At 44.8% G+C, this 27,427-nt stretch overlaps 1 protein-coding gene across 2 annotated transcripts in view; it reads right to left on the bottom strand.

The window, feature by feature from the left end:
- SCAP (SREBF chaperone) overlaps positions 1-27,270 on the bottom strand; it is a 56,372-nt gene extending 29,102 nt beyond the window's left edge. Inside the window, exons 1-4 of one of the 2 annotated variants that reach the window (XM_065628685.1) lie at positions 27,185-27,270; positions 11,822-12,038; positions 1,822-1,951; positions 1-158 (exon numbers count right to left, since the gene is read on the bottom strand). In XM_065628685.1, coding sequence (XP_065484757.1) covers positions 1-158; positions 1,822-1,951; positions 11,822-11,943 — 410 coding nt within the window. In that variant the 5' untranslated portion in view covers positions 11,944-12,038; positions 27,185-27,270. Of the gene's footprint in view, positions 159-1,821; positions 1,952-11,821; positions 12,039-27,042; positions 27,141-27,184 lie in introns of those variants that run through there. The other variant, XM_065628686.1, reaches the window with a different exon arrangement.
- Between the last annotated feature and the right edge of the window lie 157 nt (positions 27,271-27,427).

Below are 27,427 nucleotides of genomic sequence, written 5' to 3'. Positions count from 1 at the left end.
CTGTCTCTCAGGGCATGGTTTCTAATCTCCTCCACCAGCTGGAAGACACGGGACAGTGGCGAACGAAACACATCGACAGCGAGGAAGTTCTTCTGCCACGGGGAGACGGTGGCTTTCACAAAGATCTGCTGGATGTAGGCCACGGGAGCGCCAACGTACTGCGGGGAAAACCAGAGGGAGAACGGAAACACGCGGTGAGTGGGAAGCCGCTTAGCGGAATTCAACGACAGCTTGGCAACCTCTCAGGAAGGGGTTTGCCAGCCTATATTTTCCTCTCCTGAATTAAGAGGTGAAATATGACAGTACTAACGTAGCAAGAAGATAAAAGAGCTTGTTTCTCAAAGAGGCAAAATGCCACTGACCATTTTGGCATCAGTGTGTCACATGTCTCTGGGAGGCAGAGGCTCCCAGCTCCTGCTGGATTTGGTACTGGAATTAAAGGCAGGAGCAGAGACTCGCTGCCTCTCACAGTGCTGCGGTTCCCCCGACCTGTGTGACATTCAAATCCTGCCATGCTCTGTGCCCAGGCTGCTGCCCCGGCTCTGGGAATGCAGCACGACACGCCGTAGCAGCCAGGATTTGCTGCCCTAATAGCTGAACTGGGTAACAAAGCAGAAGGGAGGATTGAATCAGCCACTGCAACAAGCCCTCCGTGGCACCAGGGAGTGTAGAAGGTGGCAAATGGTTTCAACCACAGAGTGAAAAGAGCACATGTGGAGAGAGTAGAGAGCTGGAGGTATCAAAAGCATTAATCCAACAGGTAAATTCTACCTAAGAGAGACTCTGGAATGAAAAAGAACACCACAGGTTACAAGGGATGACTTTAGAATTGTTTCCTGATTTCCTGGGCCAGGCTACCAGCCTTCTCGAAAAGCATCGGGGTTCCAGTTTGTTCATGCAAGAGAAAAGTTAATTCCTTACCCGTAACATAAGGATGTAAGTCTAGTTGACCTGCATGATACATCCAGCCAATTAAAAAACACAACTAAACTAAACTAAAACCAAAACCCGCCTTTAGATTATACCAAATACCTCAGATTCCTCAAGCATCCCCACACATCCCAGACCACACGGTAGTAGCCAGCTCCACTAAATTCTAAATTCAACTTCAAATGAAAAACTCTTGGTTGTGGCTTTCAGAAAAAACACCTATGTCTTGGAGGGGAAGCCTAGACTACCTCCATCATCAGAAAACACCCTGCCACGTGCAATATTTTAAAGTAACACCTCCAGGCCAGACATTCCCATTCTGATAGCTAGTTGGTGATCTTTCAAAAATAAGCAGGTTGGTGGCCAGAATTCAGATCCCTCCAGAGAGAGGGTGACAACACCAAACCCACCAGTAGTTACCGGTAGCATCTCCACAGCTGCAGCAGTAAAAAGTAACTAAATCCTGTTCTCAGCCTTCAGAGGAGGCCCAGGACAGGGATGTGAAGCAGTGTGTGTCACTTGTCCCGCTGCTCTAGGGGCATGCTTTTGTATGGAATTAGGAAATTTGGGCCTATTATCCCAGAACCCATTATCCCATTATTAGAATCACAGAATCATTTAGTATCATCCTTTTATTATCTATTTATGACCATTAACCTAATAATGCTTTAAAAAGTGCGCTACTTGCCTTCAAGCTATCCTTGAAAATGAGCTTTTAAACAGCATTTCAAAGCTTTTAGCTCTTCCAAATGCCTAGCACCTGTCTTTCTGATAGACCAAGACAAATACACCCTAAACTTGGCCGTTACACCAGACATGTTTTCCACTGGTTGCAGTAAAGTGTGGGTAAAGCAGCAGGGGTGTTTCACCATCTCGCGGTGCAGGACTCACCCAGTCGGGACGCTCGCCGAGATCCCCTCGCTGCAAACCCGCAGCTGGAGACGGCGGAGAATAATCCTTCACCGGGGTGCTGTACTCCACCGGGCCCGTGCCCGGCAGTGGCAGCTTCAGCAGCGGGTAACTGAGGGTGAGATATAAGCAAGAAAGATTGCAGTTTGGTTTTAAGCAGGTTTTTAGACAGAAGAGCTCAAAAAAAAAATGATAAGTCACGAAAAATAATCCCGCTCCAGCTTAATTCAGGCTCTGCAGGACAGGAAGCTGCAATGCAAGAGGGGTTTAGGTTTCATAGGAACTGCGTGATGTGTTTTCCCAACACAAGAGATAGTGCAGCTAAAAATCCTGGGAGAAAAAGAAGGGACATTCTTGCAGAACCTCACCCGAATTACTCTCCATCACCTAAAAGTGACCCATGCTAAAAATATTAAGTACAGCCACGTCTCAACTATTCTGTAGCCCACATAAAAACAAGAGGTTCATTGTATTTAGATGGCTGCTTTCCTGACCCAAATCCTATCCTAATCACCCCATTTTCCCCATTAAGATTTAAACTATTCCCAATATTTGTCATTAACTTCACTGGTCCTCAGAGGGCTTTTAATAGTAGTAATGAGACACCAAACCAGCTTCTTGCTCCTTTGCTACTACAATCTTCAGATCATTGTAGCAGCTACCCCACAACGAATAACTCAAACTATTTGAAAGTTGAGGTATTGAGGTTTCAGAGAGTGTAGAATATTAGTTTCAGCTCCAGAGGTTCTCGAAAGTGATTAAAACCATACCAGACTTGAACTGGTGGAAAAGCAAGGCTGCTCTTACAGGGATATCGACCAACAAGTGGGAATTGTCAGCACCAAAATGAACTGGCGATCTGAGTTTCATTATATAATTTCTCTTCTGTTGTTGTCTGATGCACCACAGTCTATGAGGCCTTAAATTTCTGACATATTTTTCTGTCTATAGCTGACCTTTTCTTGCAATATTGCCAGAATAAATATAAAGGCCTTTCATGCAATACTCTGCCCACTTCATTAGGGATTAGCCCGAATCATCAAAGGCCAGGGAGGGAACAAGCGACAGCTAAATACGAGGAGGCTTCAGACTGAACAGCAAAAGGCTGAAAAAGAACAAAGAAATCAGAAGCAAAGCTTGTCAGATTTGTGATGTTATTAGTCTGACAAAAAGACAACATCTAATTATTACCATTTCATTGCACAATGGGAGGGAAGAGAAAAAGGAATAATAAAATAATACATCAGTGGCAAAAATGCCCAACAAAAGGCACAATCTGGAGACACGGCGCTGCCTCCATTCCCTCACACGCAGCAATCGGGTTTAGTCCTTCTAAGTGACACATAGCACCTGCTTGTCACAAACGAGCTGCTGAAAATAAAAGCCTGGGGGAAAATACACACAGTGATCATCCCACGTCTGGCTGAGGCTGAGACAGACAGAAATTAAAACCATGAAATCGAGGATATGAGATTAAAAAAACCCAACAGAATGAGTTGAACGGGTGATTGAGGAAGAATGACTTTTTCACTAAATGGTTTTCATGTTGATGCACCTAAGTCCAGCAATCTAAAGAAAACACTTTACATTCATACTATGTGCTTATGTAGAGGTGGATTTCCCTGTGCAATCACCTGTCAGCTCTAAGGAGTCAGAACAATAATCTTCATAGAATCACAGAATCATTTTGGTTGGAAAAGCCCCTCAAGATCATCAAGTCCAACCATAACCCAGCCCTGGCACTGCCCCATGTCCTGAGAACCTCATGTCTGTCTGTCCAACCCCTCCAGGGATGGTGACTCCAGCACTGCCCTGGGCAGCCTGTTCCAATGCCCCACAGCCCTTTGGGGAAGAAATTGTTCCCCAGCTCCAACCTCAACCTCCCCTGGTGCAACTTGAGGCCGTTTCCTCTGGTCCTGGCACTTGTTCCTTGGGAGCAGAGCCCAAACCCCTCTGGCTTCAAGCTCCTTTGAGGAAGCTGCAGACAGCAAGAAGGTCTTTTTGCCTTTGCTGACTTTCCCAAAGCTCTGCTCCCTCATCCGGGTCATTAACAGCGATGTTAGTTAGACCTCACCCTTGTTCATGGATTAGGGGTTGAACATGAAGTGCTGGCAGAGCCGTGGCAGCAGCAACTTGCAGTGGAGGGACACGAAAACACCTGGGCCAGGTGAACGACACCAACAGCCACAGCAAAATATCGACCTGGCCACAACCACCAAAGTTCTGTCAGTATTGAGCGTGTCGCATCATGCAATTCTGGGTTCCGCTCTGCAATTTCTGTGCCTGAGGCCACAGAGGAAGGTCTTAACAAGTTGGGTTACATACTACAGAAACCTGGAAAAAAGAGCTTTTCTATTTTTAAAAAATATTAGCCTCTGGAGATGGTTGTGAGTTGCTCCACCATGTTGGTTCTCAGTCACTAGTTCGTGAGTTGCTCCACCACGTTGGTTCTCAGCTACTAGTTTGTGAGTTGCTCCACCACGTTGGTTCTCAGCCACTAGTCTATTTACATCTGAACAAAATCATTTCATCGCCAAGAAACGTCTCTGTTGCCAGAGCAGAGATGGGTGTCAACTCCTCTGCCAGCGAGCGATTTGCTCCTGCTCACAGCAGCCTTGGCTTTGGCCACGGAAGCCACCTGAGAAGTTGGGGAGGAGGAAAGTTCATCTGAACAACGGACATGTTGCCAGTGGGCTCGGGGTCACACAGGGCCTCGGACAAAGACACAGGAGGCGGCAGCTAATAGGGAGGTTACATGAGAATCCAGTATTTGGGGTTTTTTCTGTTATTAAATAAAAGTGTAGCTTTCTGTAGAGGCGAAGAAGCAAACAGCTCCCAAAATACTGGACACAGCAACTCATAGCTCCTTAACCGCTATTTTTGAATGACCAGGATTTTTGCCTTGTTGGGTTTTGATTTTCACGTTTGGATTTTCAAACTTGTCCAAAAAATTTGAAAGCACATGCAAATGGAATGGAGGAAAGAACAAAAGCCACGTTGCCACAGGGGACATAATGTTCCATAAGCTAATGAGTCCTGATTCTAACACTCATCACTGTCAAAGGCAACGAGACGTAACACATTTCAGCCATGGCTTTACTCTCAGATGCTACCACCTTCATTGGGAGCAAGAGCTTTTGTCATGGGTGTTATTATCTTGATATTTTACTGAGAGAAGAGCTGTGGCGTTAGAAGACACTGATGCACCATCAGGAACGCGACTTCCTCACAGATTGTCTGGAACAGCAGAAAAAATGCTAGAACTATTCTTTATTATAATGCACATTTTCAGCCACTGTCTTCAGCAAAAAGGCCCCCAGGAAATCCACTTTTAAAAGGTTAAAAAGGCTAAAACACACCTATGGTTCACTCCTATAGTCCTCATGATCCCAACGGCGCAGACTGCTCATGGTGTTGTTTTGCGGCAAAGCTCAGGAACCAGATTTAATCTTCAGACTCTTTCCAAAGGCTCCCTCACCTTGAGCCAACTACACCATAAATAAGTGTCCCCATAAGGGAAGCAGGGACATATATTTACTTTCGCCAGTGATATTTGAGAATCCATCTGATGGAAAAATACACAAAGTATGTGTTCTAGATTATATTTAAGTTACTTCAGTGAGATGCTAAAACATTAGTTCTGGAATTTATTTAGACTAACACAGACATGTGATACCAACTGATCTTGTCAGTGATACCTGAGACTGACAGGAGAGATAAAAAGGAAAGGACAGAGTGAAAAAGAACCACCCAATGATACAGAGAAATTCACTGCTACTTCAGACATCACTGTTAGAGCATCTTTTAAGTAAAGAGAGAGTTTAAAAACAAACCAACAGCTGTCAGGAACATCCTGGCTTCCCACAGACGCCAAACGGTGCAGGAACAGCAAGATGTGACAGGCCCAGGTCATTTCCACGGGCACTTCTCACCAACTGCTCCAAGTGAGTCACAGGGAAACAATTTCTAGTGTTCGGTGTTGATTCTCTTCACATTTGTCTTTGTAAAGAGATTTTTTTGACCATGAGGGAAAGAGGTGAATGCTAGAATGGAAAGGATAGAGAAAGGAGGGAAAAAAGTCGGATCTAAAACACATTTTGGTTTTGAGAAAGGCTCTTCTTAGATGCTCATGTTACAGCGCAGCCCGACACCCTTCTGCAAATTCAGAATAATGGAAAAATAAATCATCTACAAGTTGGTATTGCTGAATTCACGTGAGAGTGCCTTTTAGTTACCAAGCATGAGGTAGATCCAAGCAAAAATGTTCATCCAACTGCTTTACATATTTCCAAGATGGCTCAGAGGGCCAAGCTGGAGAGCTGCCCGGCCAGCCCGAGGCAGCTGGCAAACCCACAACCGTGTGTTCCTCCCGCTCCGAACCAACGCGGAGATCTGCACCACCCCACAATAATCCTGGGCTGCTCAATATGAACCAGAGCGCTGCCAGGACTGAGGTAACGGCGAAGGTGGTGATATATTGCCTTAAAATAGCTGCCACCTCCATTTTGCACACTGTAGAACAAGTTTTTAGCTTGTTTCCAGCCTAAACTATCACAAAGACAGGACAACCTGAAAACCTGTTACTAATGATATGAAATTTGATTAAAATGGTAACTCCGAAGTGTCAGAAAATATTTAACATTCAAACGTGTTTTCACATGGACCAAAAGACATGCCATATTCAAATACAAAGCCTCTTGTTGTCAGTAACTGTGACCACTTTAGAATGAACCAGTTCGTTGCATGCTGAAGCAACATTGTTGGCCAAGAAACCAGTTTCTGGCATAACACTATTTGTAGTTACTTTTGCTTTCTCTGAGAGACTGCAAATAATAAGACGTAGACATTAACACCTCGTGAATACATTTAACTTTCCATTTAGCTATAGCTTTACTCAGCATGACTGTAGACAGGGTAGCAGCAAACAATCATTGAAGCTTAAATAACATTTTTAAAATAAGTACCAAGGCCTCATATTTGTTCTGAAACTGTTTGTTTTATTTTCAGGGAATATTGTTTAATTTAATTGTCTTGCCAGAGGGTAGAGAAAACCAGCTATTGGGGAGCAGTAGTTCCCTGTTTAGCCTTGATAAGTGCATAATCGATACCTGTTTCTGAATAAATGACGTTTGCTTTCCCCCATTTCCCACTGGCAGGACCCTCAAAAATCTGCCCTGCAAAAGTGAGGACTCCCCAGCTCTGCGCTGCCACTCTCCTTCTCCTGCGAAGCAGAACAGACATCTCGTCACAGAGAACTTGCCTCTAGTTTCATCACGCAGTGCCACAGGAGACTGTATTCTCTGTGGATGTGGAACAAGAAGAGCCTGACAGTACCTCCTCTGGTTATCACACAAGATACTACAAACCTGTCAGACAGCGATGTGTTCTTTCAAGAAACGCATAGAATTATGGAATAGTTTGGGTTGGAAGGGCCTTCCCAGCTCACCCAGTCCATGAGCAGGGACATGTTCACCAGACCACATTGCTCAGAGTCCCGTCAGAGCCTGATTCATGGGGTAAATGGTTTGATTTTAAATACTTCAACAAAAAAGTGTTCTTCAGAACTACACTGCAGCTTCAAATTTACCCTTATTAGCAGATTTTCTGTTCTTTGCGCTGGGGAGGAGGGACTGCTCTTGTGCCAGATAAGCTTAAGTGACGCTTGCACTCTACTAGGGGAAAAAAAGTTACACATTCAGGTAAGTTTGTCCCTGTAAAGAAAAGGAATGTTTCTGAATGCTGACCCATCTAAATGGGATGGTGAAAATGAATGTCACCTACAAAGGGATATACAGTAAAACAAGACTTTAACAAGCCCTACATCTGTCAATAGCTAGTTCAGCAGAAAGCCCTCACTGGGAAGGAAATACTTCTATAACCTGGATTTTCAGAATTTTAGAGTAAGAATGAGTCATAGGCATTTTTGGTTTTACTTTGAATATTAATTTATTAACAAAAAAAAGAGATGTGCTGTGTCTTGTCTATAGGTGACATTAAAAATAGCGTCTACACGAAATACTGCCAAGGCTAAAGACAGAATACACTCAACCTATCCAGACACCCTGTGGCGGCTGCGGTACCTGATCCTTGACACCCAACCTGCCTAGAACAGCAGAAACACTGGCCCGTTAACTGTTGTCACACAGCTTGAGAACCAGAGCTGATGCTGGATGAGGTGTGGACCACGTGGTTTAATTCAGCTTTTAAAAATGTTATCTGAACACCAAGATGGTCACGTTTTACTGAGGTGTGGGGGAGGAAAACAAGAACAACTGAATTAATTCCTTCTGTAGTAGAGTTTTTTAAGCTTTCCTTGATTCTAGTGCAGAAGAAGAGCAGACTGTTTCACCTGTGTCCCTTTCACGAATTCAGGATGTAGGATCCACCCTTGCTTGCTTGTACAATATGATGTATTTATTAACCACATTTAAGGCTGAAGAACACAGAATGCTTCCTTTTTGCTCTACTACGTTCTTTTTCCACTCACTTCTTCAGGGACAAGGACTAACCTTCTCAGTGATGAGGATGTTATTAGCTCATCCCCTGCTGATAAAAGTGAGTATGAAACCACCAAATCATTTATGTCTCTTCTTTCCTCATTAGAATCACACCACAGAACAGTTCGGGTTGAAGGGCCCTTCCCAGCTCCCCCAGTGCCCCCCTGCCATGAGCAGGGACATCTGCACCAGCTCAGGTTGCTCAGAGCCCCATCCAGTCTGGCCTGGGATACCTCCAGGGATGGGACATCCACCACCTCTCTGGCCAACCCGGCTCTCACCACCCTCAGGGGGAAGAATTTCTTCCTCATATCTCATCTAAATCTCTCTCTTGCAGTTTAGAGCCATCACTCCTTGTCCTGTCACTGCACATACTTGTAAAAGGTCCCTCTCCAGCTTTCTTGTAGGTCCCTTTTATGTAGTTCCTACTACTTAACTGGTCCGTGCGTGTTTCAGACACTGATCTGCATTATTATGCAAACAGCACTGAGTTGCTTATCGATCGTGTTGGACAGAAACATTCCCTAAATGAGCTTCTGCCTTGAAGGTTGGCCTTGATTTTTTTCACCAGCTTCTTTCTCCAAATTTCAGCACATTTCTCTCATTTTCGCAGTGCGGTGGATGAGATGAATCAGTGAGATCTGTCCTAAGAAAATGGAACACTTCTGAAGAGCACAAATTCAATTCCAGCAGTAAAACTGGTGCCAAAGACCATTACTCAGAGTCCTCACAATGACTGCAGGAAAAAAGGCAGATGTGACACTTCGTGTAGTCCTTTCTTTGGCCTTGGCACACTATCCCCCCCCCCCAAAACTATAGTATTTTACTGTATCTGATGAAAAGACTTGCTTAGAAGGATTTTAGTGCCGTACAGTCCGAAAAGCTACAGAATATCTTGCTCCAGGTTTACACAATCGTAGTCCCTACCCATTCGTTAGGGGATTAGCTTTCAACAGCTATAGTTGCACAAACCACAGAGCAAACAACTGTGTGCAGCTGCACACCACAAATATCAGATTATTACACACAGAGCAAACAAGTCTCTTGGACTTCTAAGGATATTTCTCAAGCGCTCACTGTAGAGAACAGCCCCTGATTTGAGCTCTGGCAAGAAAATACCCCAATTCTAGTACAAGCTGAGGAACCTGAAGTACAATATACTTGGTAATGTAGCTTCACTGTAAGTGGACATAAGTTTTATTTCTTGCTTTAAAGGAATGAGCTGCAAAGTTATGTAGCCTCAAGAAAACAGGAGTTGTTCCCTTCTCTTCACAGCCTCTCATCATATATTTCTATATGGTGATAAGGTCTCAGAGCCTTCTCTTCTCCTGGCTGAACAGTTCCAGCTCTCTCACCTTTCCTCATAGGAGAGATGCTCCGGTCCCTTCATCATCTTCATGGTTCTTCATCCAGTTTTCCACTTTCCAGTTCATGGCATACGAAGTTTATACCATCCACACACGTGCCGAGGGTGCAGTCTGCGCCATCAGCCAGGTTACCAGTGGACAAGTCAGACCTCAGGCTCAGACTAAGAGGAAGATCTGCAGAGCTCAACCCAAAACTAAACTGCCAGTAAGTATCTCAAGTATCCTGCGCATGGATATCCCATCAGAGTTCAGTCTGAAATGCTCAAGTGTAGATGGGCTGCACTCTCTGACCTAGTTAGCAATTCCACTTCTCAAGCCAGAATTAACACCGGTTAATACAGAGCAGCTCAGAACAAGAACTGAAACAGCCTCAAAAACTGCTTCTAAAGAGGGAGCACTTCAGCCACACTTCAGTTTTTTGCCACGATACTCTTGCTCTCAAAGGGTGTCACAGTATTTTTAAACCCCTGTGTCTCCTAGGGCCATTATTTGCTTTTCTAATAAGTTACTTAAACTCATTAAAGTAAACAGGCTATTCACTGTGTGCCCGACGGGGTCTTGAACAAAATTCTGCAGCCTGAAGGTAACCAAAAACGGCAAAACCCTCAAATACCAACACCGAGTAACACAGACACTTCACAAACACACAATTAGCAGTAGCTAATCTGTCAAAGACAACCTGGTTTGAAGCTTCATGTGAGATGCCTTAACTCACGCTGCTCTAAGCATACAACTAAAAAGACAGACACAAGTTCTGGCCTAGTGGGCACAAGGAAAAACGAGGACAGCTGCTGGTAATCCTAGATCACATTTCCTCCTGTCCGGGAAATCCTAAATTTAGGAAAGGGAGTAAGTTTTTATTTTGATCCCTCCCAAAGTGCAACATTTGTATGGATAAACATCTTATAGTGAAGCGGTTGTCTTGCATTCCTGCATTTACCCCAGCAACAGCACCTGAGAGAGAAATTAAAATAGGAGCCTAATGGCACTGGCAGCTCTGAAAGCAATTAGCAAGGAAGATCGCTGTGGCGTGGCGATCGCAGGCGCACGGCGGAATGCTTTGGCTAATGCAGGCCTGACGCGTGAGAGCAGCATCCAGCAAAGCCGAAGGAAAGAGACAGAACTGCTACTTGCAACCATATCAACAAGCACAACATAAAATCCACTTGCTTGGACCTCGTAGAGACTCCATATTTCTACAGAACAAGAGATCTGTATGTAAAATTAGTATCGTTGACAGTTACAAGAGTTCATATGAAGCAGTGAAAAATAATCAGGAAAGCAACGCCTTGGTTGCTGCACACAATCTTGAAGAGTCACAGGCATGAGAAATGATCTCACAGGTTTTCAATACATGAAAATAATCAATAAGCTATTAACAGTAGATGTGAAAGAAGCCTGTCTTATCCTCAGCAACGCTCAGAGAAAAATTTATATCTGTATCAACACAGGAGGAGCTCTTCTAAAAGCAGAGGAGTACATTATCTCATAGGGTTTATTCTGACCAAAAGAGACAAGATACTTAGAATTAAAAACTTGAAGATAGAATCTGTATCTGCACACGTGTGTGTCTGTGCCCAAAACTCTCTCAACTCCAGCAGCAATAATGCCTCACTGGAAATTACTAAGAGGCCCATGTAACATTTCTGAGAGTGAAAATACATTCAACTGCAAGTCATATCCAAATTAAGAGTCCATAAGGACAGTAGAGAATTCATAAGAACACACAACGCATGCGTGCCAAGGTAAGGGCTGAAAAAGAAGAGTACAAGCTTCAGGGAGAACAGAACAGGCAGGTATGGAGAGAAAGATCAGCTTCCCTTCTCCCCAGTTTTAATTCATTATTTTGGAGTTCACACCATGTGTTTTGGGGATTATTTTTATTTTACTTATTCATTTTCTTCATTTATTCAATTAGTTTTTACTGTTTACTTATTAAACCACATGAAGATACTTCATCCCCATCTTTTCTTTTGTCCCACAAAAAGATGACAAAGATCTAGTACGCATTAAATAAAAAAAGAGATTCTGGACAGCCCACAAGACAGGGAAACCCGAGCACGTTCACGACGCCGCTCTGAAAACCCCCTGAGATGCCAAGTATTTTGTGTGACTTACCAGCAGGCCAGGATGCAGAGCCCAGTGAAGAGGATGATGGGGATGGGGTAGGAAGCACAGAGCAGCCCGTGGTTGTAGAACGCCCGCGATATCCTCTCGCGCAGCCTTTCAGTCAGGGTCATCCTCGGCTGCCGTCACCTCGCTGCCATCCCGGGGTACGTCAGGGGAGCGGGGAACTCCGGCATGAGTGACGCTTCGGCAAAGGCACCGGATCCAGCTGGGAATTGGGAAAAAAGCTTGTCAGAAAAACAAATAAATGGCAAATAAACATACCAACCTGCTTTAGAAAGACTGTCAGCATTGCACCTCCTCAGGAGAAAGGGGAGAAGGCACCGCAAGCAGAGTGCTTGTTATAAGCCTGATTTGATGGAATTATTGGGTTTCGAGGAGGAAAGGCAGAGAAGGAAGAGCAGCCGAAGGAACGTCAGGCACCGCTGGCAGTCAGAGAAAACATGCCAGGATGGAGCGAGGAACCAAACCCTCTGAAAGGGAGGAAGGAAGGAAAGGAGCTTAGCAGTGAAAGAATTACGCAGAGCTCCAAGGAGACGCCAAAATGCCAATTAGAAAAGAAGGATTGAGGCCAGCAGGACACAGATTGAAGCACTTCCAGTTGTTTAATTATTAGCAATGCACCAGGAATGAGAGAAGGGACCAGAACAGCCTTCACTGCTAACACGATCTAAAAAAATAAATTTTATTTTTGAGTGGGGAATGAGGGAGGGAAGCATGAGTAGCCTGAGCACACTACACAGTCAAATAAACTAATGCAGATACTTCTTGTCAAAACATATTTGGACTTGAGTGGAAGACTCAGGACTGGGCTGTTCACTGAGTGCAAACTGAACTGCAGTTGTCAGAACCCGTCAACTTAAATTTGCAATTGGATTTACAAAGTATAAAAAAAACGCCATATAAAAAGCCCAAAGAAAAGTTTAAGATAATACATGTAAATAAAGCATAACCCAAATTTCTAGGAAAGATGGAGCAGGAGAAACCTCCCCTCGAACTTTTTTTTCTCTTTTAAGTCTTAGGCTCAACGCAAAACGCGCGGTTCACAGGTGCTCTCAGGAGCGATAGAATTCACTGCAAGATGGAATTTTTTTTGTACAGTTCAAAGCTATGATTGTGTGAGATTTTTATATTTTTTATCAGAGAGGAAAACAAAAGCATTTTTCCTGGCTTCTCCAGAATAAGACAGGGACAATAAGAGACCCAAATCATATGAAATAAGGCACTTTGTCCACAGGAAAATGCTGTAATGATTGTGCCAGAGAATTCAACAGGCTACCCATTAAAACCAGCTGCTTGTTTGACATTTTGAAGAGCTCACCTTCACGCCCCTGGGTGTACAGAATCCTAGAGGAGGAGGTCTGAAACCCATTACGGGTTTTTATACCTATCTGGCTGAGGAATTCTGTCATCCTCAAGTATTTAGAAGCTGGGGAGGTATCACAGGTGCTGTTTTGTTTTATATTCTTTATATTCTGTCTTTTCAGCTATATGGGAGAGAACATATGAGGGAAGACAAACCCTAAGTACAGATGTTATGCTTTCCATTTCAGATTAAATTCTATTTAATGCCCATGGGACTATTTTACAATGATCTACCTACTCCTCAATTTTTAACCTTTAGCTTGTTTTGGTCCAGTGGTAAATAGGAACTCTTCAAATCAAGTCCAAGGCAAACAAAAAGAAAAAAATGTTTTTAAAGGTGCACCAAAAATCAACAGAAACATGGACTTTCTATTCTAGGTCTCAGGATTGAGTAGAAAAATAAAAGCTGATGAATGTTGCAAGTGCAAGAATTGGAATAATGAGAAAAGCTTCAGGCTCTAGAAGGCAGTTGGGCCAGATGATCATTGTAGGTCCCTTCCAAGTGACATATTCTACTCTAACCAGTCAAAGTGGGGAAAAAAAGATAAATTAAAAGTTTAGACTACTTAAAAATTCAAGTGGATATACATCACATACTCAACACAAAGCACAGGGCAAATGTGAAGAATAATTCTCCTGCCTAAGAGGCGGCATCACCGTGGCAGCGTTGAGCACAAGGACACTGTCCTGCCAAAGGGACTCTGGGGGGACAAACCTCCAGAACCAATTTTCTTGCATGTTGTGCCAACGACATCCTGGCTTCACCCCCACGGTTCACGTACACGGCATTTGATTCTCCACCTTTACCTTAAAGTGCAAATAAACTGAGATTTCTGATGCACGCACAGGTCTCCAGAGCAACAGCTCCTCCCTGTCACCCACCAGTGAGCTGGGTGGCCTCAAAAATTTGGGTGTTGTGGTCTAGAAAGAAATGATTGAACAAACCTGATCCCACTGTAGGGCTGGGGTCAGGGCTGGCCCATCCCTTCCGCTGCCTGTTCTGTGAGTGACTTGGCAACACCACAAAGACTCTATTTCTGGGGCAGAAATCTGCTGTGACTGGCTCTCCGAGCAGCCCTACCTTCTAACAGCAACTTGGCTTATTAGCATCGCACTGGGAACAGTTTCTACTACTTGCAAAGAGGAAAACTTGATATTTACTTGCTTTACCTGATGCGAAACCGCAGCATTTGTTAAGAAGAAAACATAAAGCATTCCAAAGCTAATATTTGCTTCTTGGTTTTTCAGGGATTGCATACTAAATTTTGAAATCTTTATTAGCTTTATGCTACAATCGTGCTCATAAAAGTCAAAAGCAGGAACTGCTCCTGTTCAAAGCCATTTTTGCAAACAAATAGTAGCTAACTCAAAATAAACTCTCTGATTCTAAGACAAAAGTAGAAGCTATTCAGAGTATTTCTCTCCTTTTGCATGACTGCAAACCCAAGACAAAGCTTGACTGGAAACAAGAGAACACCAGGACATTTCCTTAACGTCGCAACACAATTTTGCATTCCTGGTTCACTTCAGGTACAAGAGACAGATACACAATGAAGTTCAGAGAGAGATTGTAGGAGACAAAAGCAAACACCAGGGTTTGGCTTTTAAAATCTCTTAATTTCCAAACTAAGTTACAAATTAAGCAATTGCTTAAATTCAGCAGTCATTCGTTCCAGGTATAGAAGTGTAAAACATTATTATTGCCAGGATTACGCAAATTCGGCTCCACAGAAGTGGGATTTCAGGTAAGATGCTTCTCCCCCACGCACATATCCAATTCCAGCGTTCACGGAGCCACAGCACGTCCCACGGTAACTATTCCTGGGGACTGGGACTCCTGCATCCCCGGTACTGACCCACACCTCAATAAACACATTTTCCAGTGCAGCCTTGCAAACGTTTCATATGAGACGCAACAAAATGTTTGGGCCACAAATGTGTCACAAGCTGGAAATTAAGCACTGCTGACAGAAAACAGAATTTGGATTGTTAACAAGTTCACAAGAGCTGGGTAGTTGCAGAAAAGTGAATTAATCTACCTCGTGAACAGAATCCTTGGGTTACAAGGGGAGAAAGAGCAGTTGCTGAAACAACTACCATCTCATCAAGAGAAAGCGCAATCATTTATTTGCTATTCATTTATTGCTGTCTGCAACTGCCTGAAAAGAGGTTGGAGCGGTGGGGGTCGGGCTCTGCTCCCAAGGAACAAGCACCAGAACCAGAGGAAATGGCCCCAAGTTGCGCCAGGGGAGGTTGAGGTTGGATCTGGGGAACAATTTCTTCCCCAAAGGGCTGTGGGGCATTGGAACAGGCTGCCAGGGCAGTGGTGGAGTCACCATCCCTGGAGGGGTTGGACAGACGGAGATGAGGTTCTCAGGACATGGGGCAGTGCCAGGGCTGGGGGAACGGTTGGACTCCATGATCTTGAGGGGCTTTTCCAACCAAAACGATTCTGTGATTCACAACACAAGATAGGCAGAGAGAATATCAAATGCCCACACACTTTTAGAGCCCCAAGGCCGCCTTTTTTCCAGCTGACCCTTATCTTGTTTAGAAAGTATTATGTTATATCCCATTTAATTTATAATACACACCACGCTGACTGCTGTTGTAAGGCAAAGCAACTTTTCAACCGGAATTAAGCACCAGCATCCGTGTTTGACAGCACAGCATTGTGTCACCTGCTCCCGGTCATTCCCTCGGCGTACGGCAGCACAGCAGCTCTTCATCCGCATCCCTCACAAAAACCAGCTCTGCCTCGCTCTAACTTAGAGAATCACAGCTGGTTTGTGTTGGAGGGCCCTTCCCAGCTCCCCCAGTGCCCCTCCTGCCATGAGCAGGGACATCTGCACCAGCTCAGGTTGCTCAGAGCCCCGTCCAGCCTGGCCTGGGATGTCTCCAGGGATGGTTCAGCCACCACCTCTCTGGCCAACCTGGGCCAGGCTCTCACCACCCTCAGCATCAAAAATTTCTCTCTCATGTCCAGCCTCACTAAGGTTTAAGAAATAAATCACAAGATCTCTGTGTACAGACAGCAGCTTCCTCACTCCCACCCGTACCAACATATGAGGTTTGCAACACAAACCCAGAACAGCCTCTTCCATTTCCTTAGTAAATGAGTGTATGACCAAGAGAGTCCAGACTAACTTTAAACTGTGCCTCAAACACAAGAAAGAGTTTGCTTTTCCATAGTATTATAGATGCTGGAATGGTCATACTTTCCTGCAAAACTCCTGCCGTTGCTGTCATTTTCTGCCTCTATTGCAAATTCTTACAAAAACCAAGACTGACCAGCAAAGGAAGAAATGTAGAATTTCTTCTTGCAGGAAATATAGACTCGAACTTACAGATGCTGAATGATACTGCTTTTCCCAAGACAAAGCTTTTATCTCACTTAACAATGGCTACATGTTCTAAATTCTTTACATTTCTGCCTGAGAGCATTTTAGAGCTCTCACAGATGGCCCCTCTTTACCACTGAAGGGCAGGAAGATGCAGATATTTCATATATAGTTAGTAGCAGCTCAGACAACAGGAGCCCCCTGTAAGCCTGAAGGCAAAATTACTCAATGTGTGAAAACTTTTCCCTTTATTATAAACAGTAGTCTGGTTTTTTAAAGTATATTCAACATCTCCGTTTTCCAGGAAATGTTCTTCAACCAGGCCTTAGTGTTAGGTAGGCATAAAAACATACTACTGAGCTAGTAAAGCATGGGAAACAACAATCTGCCAGCAGTTGTCTCAGCACTGCAGGGCAAGGCATGTGGAAACAGCAGGATTGATGCTGCCAGAGACAAAATTAGACAAACTACTTCAATCTTCTACTGTTAAATACGAACAATTTCTATTTAGGCTCCAGTTAAGATCTCGAGCCACATAACAGAGGGTCCATGGAGGACAAAGCCTCTTTCATGCCCATGTGCCACCTCCTTCATGTGGCAGCATTTCCACAGCCTCCACGGACTTATTCACACGCACGCACATGGCTACGGGTATTTTATACATTCCTGGGCTGCACCCAGGAGACACAACGCAGAAAAGCAAGAGCGATGACCAGCACTGAGTCTACTGTCTGATTTACATTGTCCACTCGACCTGCAAATGTCTCTCTGGCCTCTTTTCCGTCCTTACTACAACCAAGATTTCACGATAACACCAGAAACTCAGCACCGCAAACACTCCCCGAAAGCAAGAGAAATTAAAGAGTTTCCTGGTAGATGCAGAAAACAGCCAGATGTTGGATCACTCACACATCAGCAAAGAAAAACCTGATTTTTTTCGCCCTTTGTTGCACTGCAGAGGGGAAGGATGAGAAAAACAGCCCTCGGGAAGCCAGTTTTCCCATTCTTCAAGTCTGACTGACCGAGCACAGCGAGGCCAGGGATGAAACGTTCTTCTGAAGACTTCAGAGGTGGGAAAACAAGAAAAATGCTCCAAACACCAACCTCCCTTCATGGAAATGCTGCACAATCAGCTCAAACACCAAGTTCCTTTTCTCTGCTTGCATTCCCAGGAGAAGAATAAGGGGCTTTGTGCTGTGAAAGCACACAGAGGTGACAAGGGAACAGAACAGGCCCTATGGGAAAACCATGAGCTCCTGGAAACTGGTGTCTGGAAGGGGTTAATCTTGATGCTGCTCTTTCAGAAACAAGGCTCCACACAAGCCTGTATGTTCTCTGCCGAGTATTCTTCATAAAAGGGCACTTTTCATACCCAAAAAGCAGAAACTATTTGATAAATTACATCTCGGGATGCATTTCCTCCATTCCAGCTATATGGCCAGAATGGTATTTAAAAGTCTGAACTGAGTTTTTGAACCAGATTTCAATACACAAAACATGCACCTAGCCCAGGATAACCAGGCACGTGCACCCTCAGGGCAAGTCTCACCTTCCTCTGGTCAGAAACAAGCTGGTTTTGACGAGAGCTGAACCTGCAAGTTCTTCAAAAGTCCAAGATAATAATTCAACATTGCACTGCGAGGATCAAACATCTCCAACATACTCTTCCCTTCTCGCTCCTCCTTCTCTGAAGACACCTCAAAGCTCTTCACATGTTTGGACTGTGTGCTCTGAACTTGCCTGGCAACTCACTTCCTTCAGTCAACTAAAAAAAAAATAAACAAGCCACCAAAACCAAATCAAAGTGTGTTTGTCAGGAGCTGGGGAGGTTTAAAGATCAAGGAGTCATGCTCACCTTGATACAAAACCCTACACAAATCCATGGTTAGAATTAACATCAATTAATTATTATTCAGTCCACTAAAGGCTCTTCCAACATTACTTTTGCTGTGTGGTTTGATACCTAAAAATGAGCAAATAAGGAGGGAGGTTCTTGCACAATATGTATGAGAAGGTTATATAGGTGGTTAGAGAGGAGTGTGAGGAACAGCTGGGAAGAAGCATAACAACTAATAATCAATATTGATTCAGATACCACGAGCAGCGAGTCCACCAGGGAGTCTGTAGGACCAAGAGACGATTGGGAGAACACAGAGAGAACAAAAAAAAAATCATGGAAAAGCTACATCAAATCTGAATTTATCTTCACAGAGGAGAAGCTGGGGGGGGAAGGAAGCTTCCCTGCTGAAATCCTCTCACAGGAACATCAGGCTCTGTCATGGATTGATGTGTCAGTGAAGCGGCTACAGAAGGAGAGTCACAGGATCCAGAGTCCCAGACCTGGGGGAATTACTGCAAAAAACACCAAACACCTACAATAACACATCACCCAGTGTCCCGATATCGTTACTACAAGGTGGGAAGTATTCTTCCTACTTGTCCTGGGGAATACCTGAGAAGTTATAGGTCATTAAGGCAGATGTTCTAAAGAATCAGTAGAAAATAGCACACAGAATTGTTTGATGGAAGGAGAGTGATTATACCTTGAGGAAGAGTCAGCTTCACAAATCAGAAAATCATAGATTTATCAGACTGACTGCTCCAGAGCAGAGATGAAATGTCGAAAGGCTACACAGACTGAGAAAAACATCTTCAAAAAACTCCTTACTGGGGACTTCTGAAAAACCAAGCTGCCGCGTGATAAAGAGGGAAAGCCTTCATGTGGGTACAAGTTGGTTAAAAAAGGATCTTAAGAAATGTGGGATGTTTTTTCATAGAGGGAGGTAATCAGACGGTGCCAGAGGGAACTGTGCTGTTTGATATACACACCATTTCCATGGAAAAAGGTGCAATGTGGACACAAATAACACTTTCAGTTGTCTGTTAGCCATGGTGGCAAGGATCAGGCCCCCCAAATAGTTTGCAGAAATAACTCCACGTCAAGTGATCAGGTAACGAAATGGCAAATTAAGTTCAATGCCAATGAACGGTATGTGATGTACATGAGGAAAATAACATACACAGGAATGCATTCTCAACTGCCTATCGCCACTTGCAAACAAGATCCTGGGGTCCTAATTGCTAATTCTCCAAAAATGTGAACTCGATGTCATCAAAAAAAGCAAACTGCATATTAGGAATTGTCAAGAATGGAATGGAGAACAAAGAGAAATCATTCCATTAATATGTAAATCTGTGCTACGCACACACTAAGTTCTATACACAGTTCTGGTTGTTCTTCCTCCCCATCTCAACAAGGACGTGCAGTTGCCTTAGAAAAGGTACAGAGAAGTTCAACAAGGACGATCAAAGATATGGAGCAGCGTCCATAAAACAAAGCATGGGAAGTGTTTTCAATCTGGAGATTTTATCAGCACATGGATTCAACAGAACACTCTAAAAACCAGAGATGATGTGAGGAAACGGAGCACGGGATGGCTGCCTCTCCCAGGACAGGAATAATTCAGCATCAAATGAAACTATAAAGCGGCAGCTCAAAATAAACACCCAGTTAAGCTGTGGAAATCTTTACCCCAGGGCCCAGTCTGTGTCATGGGGGTTAAAAAAGCAAGCAGGCACATTTTTGGAAGCGCAAAGCCAAGGCGTTCCTGTGGCTCGAGCAGCCCCTCGGCCACGAGCTGCTGCTCCCCAACACCGCGCTGCCTGCCAGCATCCAACACATTTGTCTCGTTCATACACTTTTCCCCTCTTATAAACACTGTCCGCGCTCAGAAAGCAGACACTAACCTAAAAGGCCAGCAGCTGTCCTTACGCAATGCATCCTGCACAATCGCTTTTGGAATTATCTGCTGCTTCATGTTTATTGATGTCGCTGCTTTACAACAAACAGCGAGGGAATCACTTTCTCCTAAAAATACCAAAAGCCTGATGCAACACCCACCTGCAGTTACATCTCGGAGCTTTAGCATTAAATCCAGCTATAGCAAATCCACCTCGAGCTTCAACAAGAGTGTGCTGGGCTCTTGCAGTTTGCCCCAACTCAGTGGTAAGGCACAAACACTGAGGAATCTGATCAACTTTTCACTCCTAAGCTGTTCGGGATATTCCAGACACCGGCTATAGAGAAATTAACTCCAGGACAGAAACAGGAACCAACAAAGAGCATCTTTGATCATTTTGAAGATATACCTTATCTATGTGAGTGCACTGATCAGACACCTGAAATCCATCTGTTAAATTTTCTGAAGTATGAGGAAAATTCATTTCCATAAAAATAATACAGACTCCAAGTGTTAATTACATGTTATTTACCTTCTTGGAGGCCTTATCAAGCTCCATCGCTGTAATATCTGCCTACATTTGTATTTCCTCCAGAATACAACGGCATCCGCTCAGCTCTTGCTGTAACTGCCGCTGCAGCCGGCGCGTCTTTGCGGCTCTTGATGCAAGACTTGTGAGAGGAATCCGTGAACAGCTCACCCCGCGCAGCCCTGCAAGATTCATGTCATCTCCTAAACCTCTCTCCAAGATCAAGTTTAACAGCTTAGCCTACGCCTCTTGTTTGGGCTATGAAATATGCAGAATGCTTTTGGAGATCATTCATGAAGTAGTGACTTGGTCAGATCCTACCTCAGTGTCATCTCTGGGAAGTTTCCAAGGATTACGTGCATTACAGAGCAGCAATAAAGAGTCCAAATGTCCCCAAAGCAGCCCTTACACCCCCTAAAGCATGTAAACTGCCAAAAAAAAAAAATCAAGATTAACACTCCATCATAACCATGATGCTTTCTGTGAAGTACACAAGGGCAGACACACATTTCTTCACTGAAGGACACAACCTTTTTCTTCCATTTCATATGTTTGTGCCTTGTTCCGTCCATGGTGAAAGGCACTAACCGCAAGGCAGGCTGCCCTTTGCCGTTTATCGTGCCCCAGCACAGAACAAGCCTCGGTAGTAATTACGGCAAAGTTCTACCAGCACGGGGTGGAACGGAAGGATTATATCATAACCTGCAGTTTATTTTCCAGTTTATATACCTGAACACAATTTTCGCCTCCCCTCCTCCTTTCCCTGCAGATCACAGGTGAAAAGGCTCTTTTAATTCTGGATTATACCTCACCAATTATTCTCATGCCTGCAGCTGATTATTTCTGCTTGAATACAAAACCTCACCATTGTCCTTATTGACCTGTAATCTATTTTTCAGGCAACATTTAAGTCATCAAATCCATTTCCCGATTTTTAATCCTGTCATACAGCACATTTACCTGGTTTATATCCATTATACAGCAGCACCTTCTTAGGTTTGGGGTTTTTCTTTTAATCTCACTTATTTGAGAATCTTACTAGGACAAAAATCCAACCCCTACTGAATTCCAGACACACAAAAGCTTTTGTTTCTGCAGCCAGCAACAGGCCTGATGAGCTATCCTCGAAAGCAGTAAACCCGCTTTGCCAAGAGGTACCCGTGGCAGACCAGCCCTGGCAGTGCCACGCTGCCTGTCACCTCTCGGGCACTTACCAATCATTCGACTACTTGCTGCAGGATTTTCAGATCACTGCTACTCCACGTTCTCTTCTTCCCACGCCTTCGCCTACACAAACCGCTCGCTCTACTTGAGGCTTTCGAAACATCACCTCTTTTCCATTTCTCAAAAGACGCCTACTAAAGCTCTTAAGGTTTTTTTTTAGTCTGTACTGTAAGTACCTAGATGAAAAGATCTCACTTAAGTGACTGTTGCAAATCCACTTTTTCTTTTTTCTAGTCTGTCACTAGCATTAGTCGCTCTCCAGCTGACTTTGGTCCTCAGTAAGAGCCAAAACATCCTGAACTCTTCAGTTCCAGAGACAATGGACAGTAAGTTTTCCTCTCTGTTCTTTCCTTCACCATCCTCTTACTACTAAAACACTCTCAGAATAATTTTTGTATCCCTTGATGGCCTCTGATACTGAGGTTCAACTTCCGTCTTAATCCTTCTTATGTGGTCTTAATGAAAAACGGAAATACCTCTGGGTTTGAGTAATCCACATGTTGCAGGAGTGATGAAAGCAATGGCTGCAATTAGTGCCTTAAGAATGAGATTTCTACCCAGCTCTGCTCTTTTGAGAAAAGTTCACATAACTGAGAAGTACCTCCAGCAGTCATTTTCTAGCACAGCATACTCGTCGGACATTCACTCACTTTTTTTGAACAGTTCTGCAGCTGCAATTAGTCATTTACCTCGATTAAGTATCTGAAACAAGCAGGAATTCTTTCCTGATTCTTTACCTATGGCTGAGGCTCCTTTCCCTGCAAAGGACACATTTCCTGGTTGAAAACTCTCCTTCAGGACAGATATCAGAATTAATGGTTAATGAACACTATTTTAAAAAACTAAAACACCGTTGTTTAATTTAGGCCCACAGATTCCAACTGTATAGTTTTCAGTTCTATTTCTCAAATGATAGCATTGTCCATATTTCTGAATACACAAACACTTAACATCCACACTTCATCCAACAGTTTCAATGCGCAGGGAAAGTTAATTTGGACAATAACATTTTTAAGTGCCTATTACAGACAAATATACTCCCCAGAAGGAAATATAGTTCATTTAGCAGCTTCCCCATGCAAAAGCACATTCCCTCCACCATGCAGAAACCCATCCTGGCTCGGACTTTAACCGAGGAAGGGCAGAAAAGCTTTTGTAGGTATTAATACCTTCATTTTCCTGTAATTTGCATCACCAGCACAGAGGTCTCAAGCACCTTTAGCATCATCACCATTTTCATCCCTGCTCCCGCAATACCTTGAATTTAGTTCAGCCGCTCAATTTGGTGATCTCTGCTGATGCAACAGAGCAGTATTATTTTTCTGGTTTCCCAAGATCACAGCTTATATTGAGTCATTTACCTCCTAGAAGAAAATTCTCCCAAAAAATACTCAGAAGCAGGTTTTGAGTAAAACATTCTATCACATTACAAACACACTGCCACTACAAAGTCCAGCTACCGCTAGCAGAAGTTTCCTGACTAACAGATAGCAGAGCTGGATCAAACTCAGGTTATGCATTGAGCGCTATTGTTTTCCTGAAAAATATGTTGTGGGAACACATAAAACAATGGTTTTCCCATTTCAGGAGGACTTGGTTTCTGTAGTACCCATCGGGTAACATCTGACAGCTGTAAACAGAAGAGTTTGTGAAACTCTTGGGTTTGGCAGAAAAGCAAATCTACCTTTGGCTGTCTGGGGAAACACGCTTTCTGTTCCACACAGACCCTCTCTACAACTCCCAAAAGTTAGAGCTTCAGTGGTGTTTAGTCTAAATTCTTGAATGCTGCAAGTTTTGGCTGTGTCTGTCACCTAACGAACAGGGACCCTCTCACAGGCAGGATGCAAACGCTGACAGAGATCAGGGAGACAACGAACACAGACACCAAACGCAACTCTGACCACTCAGTCCATGAAACAGAAAGCAAAAATTAAGAAGGAAGCTTCAGCATGTATGTCCCTGCATCGGTTCCTCAAAAAACCAACTGCCAAACCTTTCATCGGAATAGTTTTCATTATAAGTAAGTCTGCACTTTAAGATCTTTCAGGCTTGACCTGCAGAAGGGAACACAAGCATGTGTAAGGTGACTCACCTGCATGGGATTGATTTTCAGCGGGTTCCAGGTTACAGAAGATTTGGCAAACCTGAATGAGCAAACTATGGGGACTCCCAGCATCCCACAAGGGAGTTTGTTGTCATCTCTAGCATCACGCTGAACTAAATATTTTTCTTTCTAATCATCACTAACTAAAAAGCCGGGATCGTCAAATCACTAAGCTCTTTCTTCCCAACAGCGAAACAATCCCAAAAATACTCTGTTCAATGACAAGTCTCAAACTCTGACTCCGACATTGTCTTTTGAAAACAAATCAACTATTATTCCCATGGCATCTTGACCACAATGGTCCATACAAGATTAATTCCGTTTTTAACCAAAGAAATGCAAGCCTCCTCATTCAGCCGCGCTCTTGCACTGCGGCTGAAACTCACTCTTTTACTGGCAGGAGCCTTAGAATTTTATTTTCAGCATAACTGGGCTCCCTTGGGAAGAAAAGACACCGGCCACTCCGAAACACTGGGACTGTGGCTTCACCTGAGGACACAAATTAAAAGATTCGCTTGCAAACAACCACCTTTAAGTCCCTGTTCCTCCACCTTTTCGGTATTTTGGTTGCGTGCAGAAGTTTCAAAGGAATTATAATGCAAGATAGTACAGCTAAGGAACGCTTGTAAAGCTCAGTCTACATCTACCTCCTGCTACTCCCCTTCCACTCATTACCTACTACATCCTGCTACAGACACGTAAAACTATTTTTGCTCACCAAGCTGTACCTATTCTGGTTTTTTTTAAACTCTTTGCTCAGAGAGGGACGAAAAAACCAGACTTTTCTATGCACAATTATACAAACTCTGATGACAGACAGGCCTTGCAACCTACTTAATAAAAATAACATTGAATAGCTCAACGGCTGTCTTTGGAGAAAGCCTGACAAATTCATTCAGTGCTGAGATTTTGACACTTAAAAAACTATTTTAACACTCTGGAGACAAAACCTGATTTTTCTTTGCTCTTTCATGATGTTCTATTGGAATCACATTTGGAAAAATAAACAGCATTGCACTAAGTTAAGCTTTGTAACTGGAAATACTGAGCAGAACTGTTTTGGTGGGAGGACCCAGGGGCTACCAGCACAGCTCTCTACGTGTCACACATTCAGTGAAAATCCCAGGGTGTTTTCCTCTCTTCTGCATTCAAGTCAGCTAATCTCCTTTCTGCATTACACAATAGCCTCTGTAATCCTAAATTATCGCACCAGTACCCTGTCATAGCAGTTACAGGTTTCATAAAGAGTGAGGTCATGCCTCATCTTTGCCCCTTCATGAAAGGAAACTTCATTTGTCTTTCAGCACTCCTGAAAAATAAGCGGATCTTGCATTCAGGAAATTTTGGCATGTAGGCAGCACCTCTTTCCTTGGGATTCTCCCAAATACAAACCCACAGCTACAGCACTTCAGGATTCAAACAGTTATATTAGAAAATCATCTACAAATGTTAATTTGGCCTCATATGAGGAAGCCGATTCCTAAATATTAACCAAACTTCAAAGACTAGGGTGACTAGCACTTGCAGCGCTGCGCTGTTGCCACAGAGTGAAGTCCCCACAAAATCAAAGCAGCGGAGTACTGGTTCTGTGGCAGAGTCCCAGTTCCACAGCCCAATCCCAGTTCTGCAGCAGAGTTCTGGTTCTGGAGCTGAATCCTGGTTCTGCAGTCCAATCCCGGTTCTGCAGCCCGGTCCCCGTTCCAAAGCCCAATCCCGGTTCTGCAGCCCGGTCCCCGTTCCAAAGCCCAATCCCGGTTCTGCAGCCCGGTCCCCGTTCCAAAGCCCAATCCCGGTTCTGCAGCCCGGTCCCCGTTCCAAAGCCCAATCCCGGTTCTGCAGCCCGGTCCCCGTTCCAAAGCCCAATCCCGGTTCTGCAGCCCGGTCCCCGTTCCAAACCCCGTTCCACAGCCCAACCCCAGTTGTGCAGCTCAGTCCCCGTTCCAAACCCCGTTCCACAGCCCAACCCCAGTTGTGCAGCTCAGTCCCCGTTCCAAAACCCAATCCCAGTTGCGCAGCCCAGGCCCGGCTCCGCAGCCCAGGCCCGGCTCCAAAGCCCGTTCCAAAGCCTGTTTCAAAGCCCAAACCCCGTTCCGCAGCCCAATCCCAGTTCTGTTGCCATCGGTAACTACCGGCCGACGTGCTGAGCAAACCCACGGAGCAGCAACACTCGCTTCACATCTCGGTCATTCCCTTTACGTACACACTCCTTTTCTATAAAGCACGTTGTTCTGATTCTGCAGCAGAACAACTGCCCCTTTCCTTCATCTCACCCTCTTTACTGGTTTAGTCCCGCTCCACCATGTTTTCACCCACCAAAACTTTCCACATCCCCGTTCCCTCGCGCTTTCCCTCCCTCTCCCTGCACAGCAACACCTCAGGCTGACAACTCCCGCTTTCCCCAGCGGTTTGACCCCGAATCCATCCGGTCGCTACTCCAGGCACAAGGACCCAACCCCAAACCTCTTCCCACAAAGAAAAAAAATAACACCACACTTGCCGCTCCATCAGGTGCCGAGCGGGTCAGGCGGCCCCTTTTGCGTACCTCAGGAAAGCAAAGCGCCTCGCTCTTTGCGAATATTCGTAACGCTCGTCCCCTCTTGACGTTTAAAAACACGAAGCCTCGCTAATTATTGAGTAAAACACCGGAAAGCGCGCCCGCAAAACAAAACGCGGGCCCGCCAGCAGACGCTCGCCGCCCCTCCGCAGCGGGAGAGAGGCCTGAAGGCCGCGGTTACCTCAGGATGGAGGCGGACGGGGAGCGATCGTTAAACGGCCGTTAACGGCGGCGCGCGGCCTCCCCTCACGCACCCGCACGCGCGGGGAGGCCGCGCGCCCAGGCCGCTCTGAGGCGGCGGCGGCGGGAGGTTTTGGGGAGGGGAATAACGATCGCGCTCGCCGCTTCCTCTCACCTCACCGACGGGAAAGCGGCTCCTCGTTAACCTCCGAACTTTGACCCCCTCCGCGGCGGTGAGTCCCGTCTTGGCTTGTTTTAAAACCCTTTTTTTCCGCCCCCCCCTTCTTTCCCTCCCTCCACCACCCCGAGCACTAAACCTCTTTCCGCTCAGGCCCGTCGTTTCTCAGGGTCCGGTTCATCCACACCCCCCTCTCTTCCCGCCCTCCCCTGTGTTGTTGCCGCCGCCGCCGCTACCGGGGGCCCCACGCGTGCGCGCGCACGCACGGCCGGCGTGGCCACGCCCCCCCGCCGCAAACCACGCCCTCTCCATACTAACCACGCCCTTTATCAGATAACCACGCCCCTATGTATGCCAGTCCCCGCCCCTAGCGCTTTGGACA

This window comes from Caloenas nicobarica, chromosome 2 (genome assembly GCF_036013445.1).
Source record: "Caloenas nicobarica isolate bCalNic1 chromosome 2, bCalNic1.hap1, whole genome shotgun sequence".
Lineage (NCBI taxonomy): Eukaryota > Metazoa > Chordata > Aves > Columbiformes > Columbidae > Caloenas > Caloenas nicobarica.
Note: the sequence above shows the minus strand (reverse complement) of the source record. Positions and strands in the feature narration are given on the sequence as shown.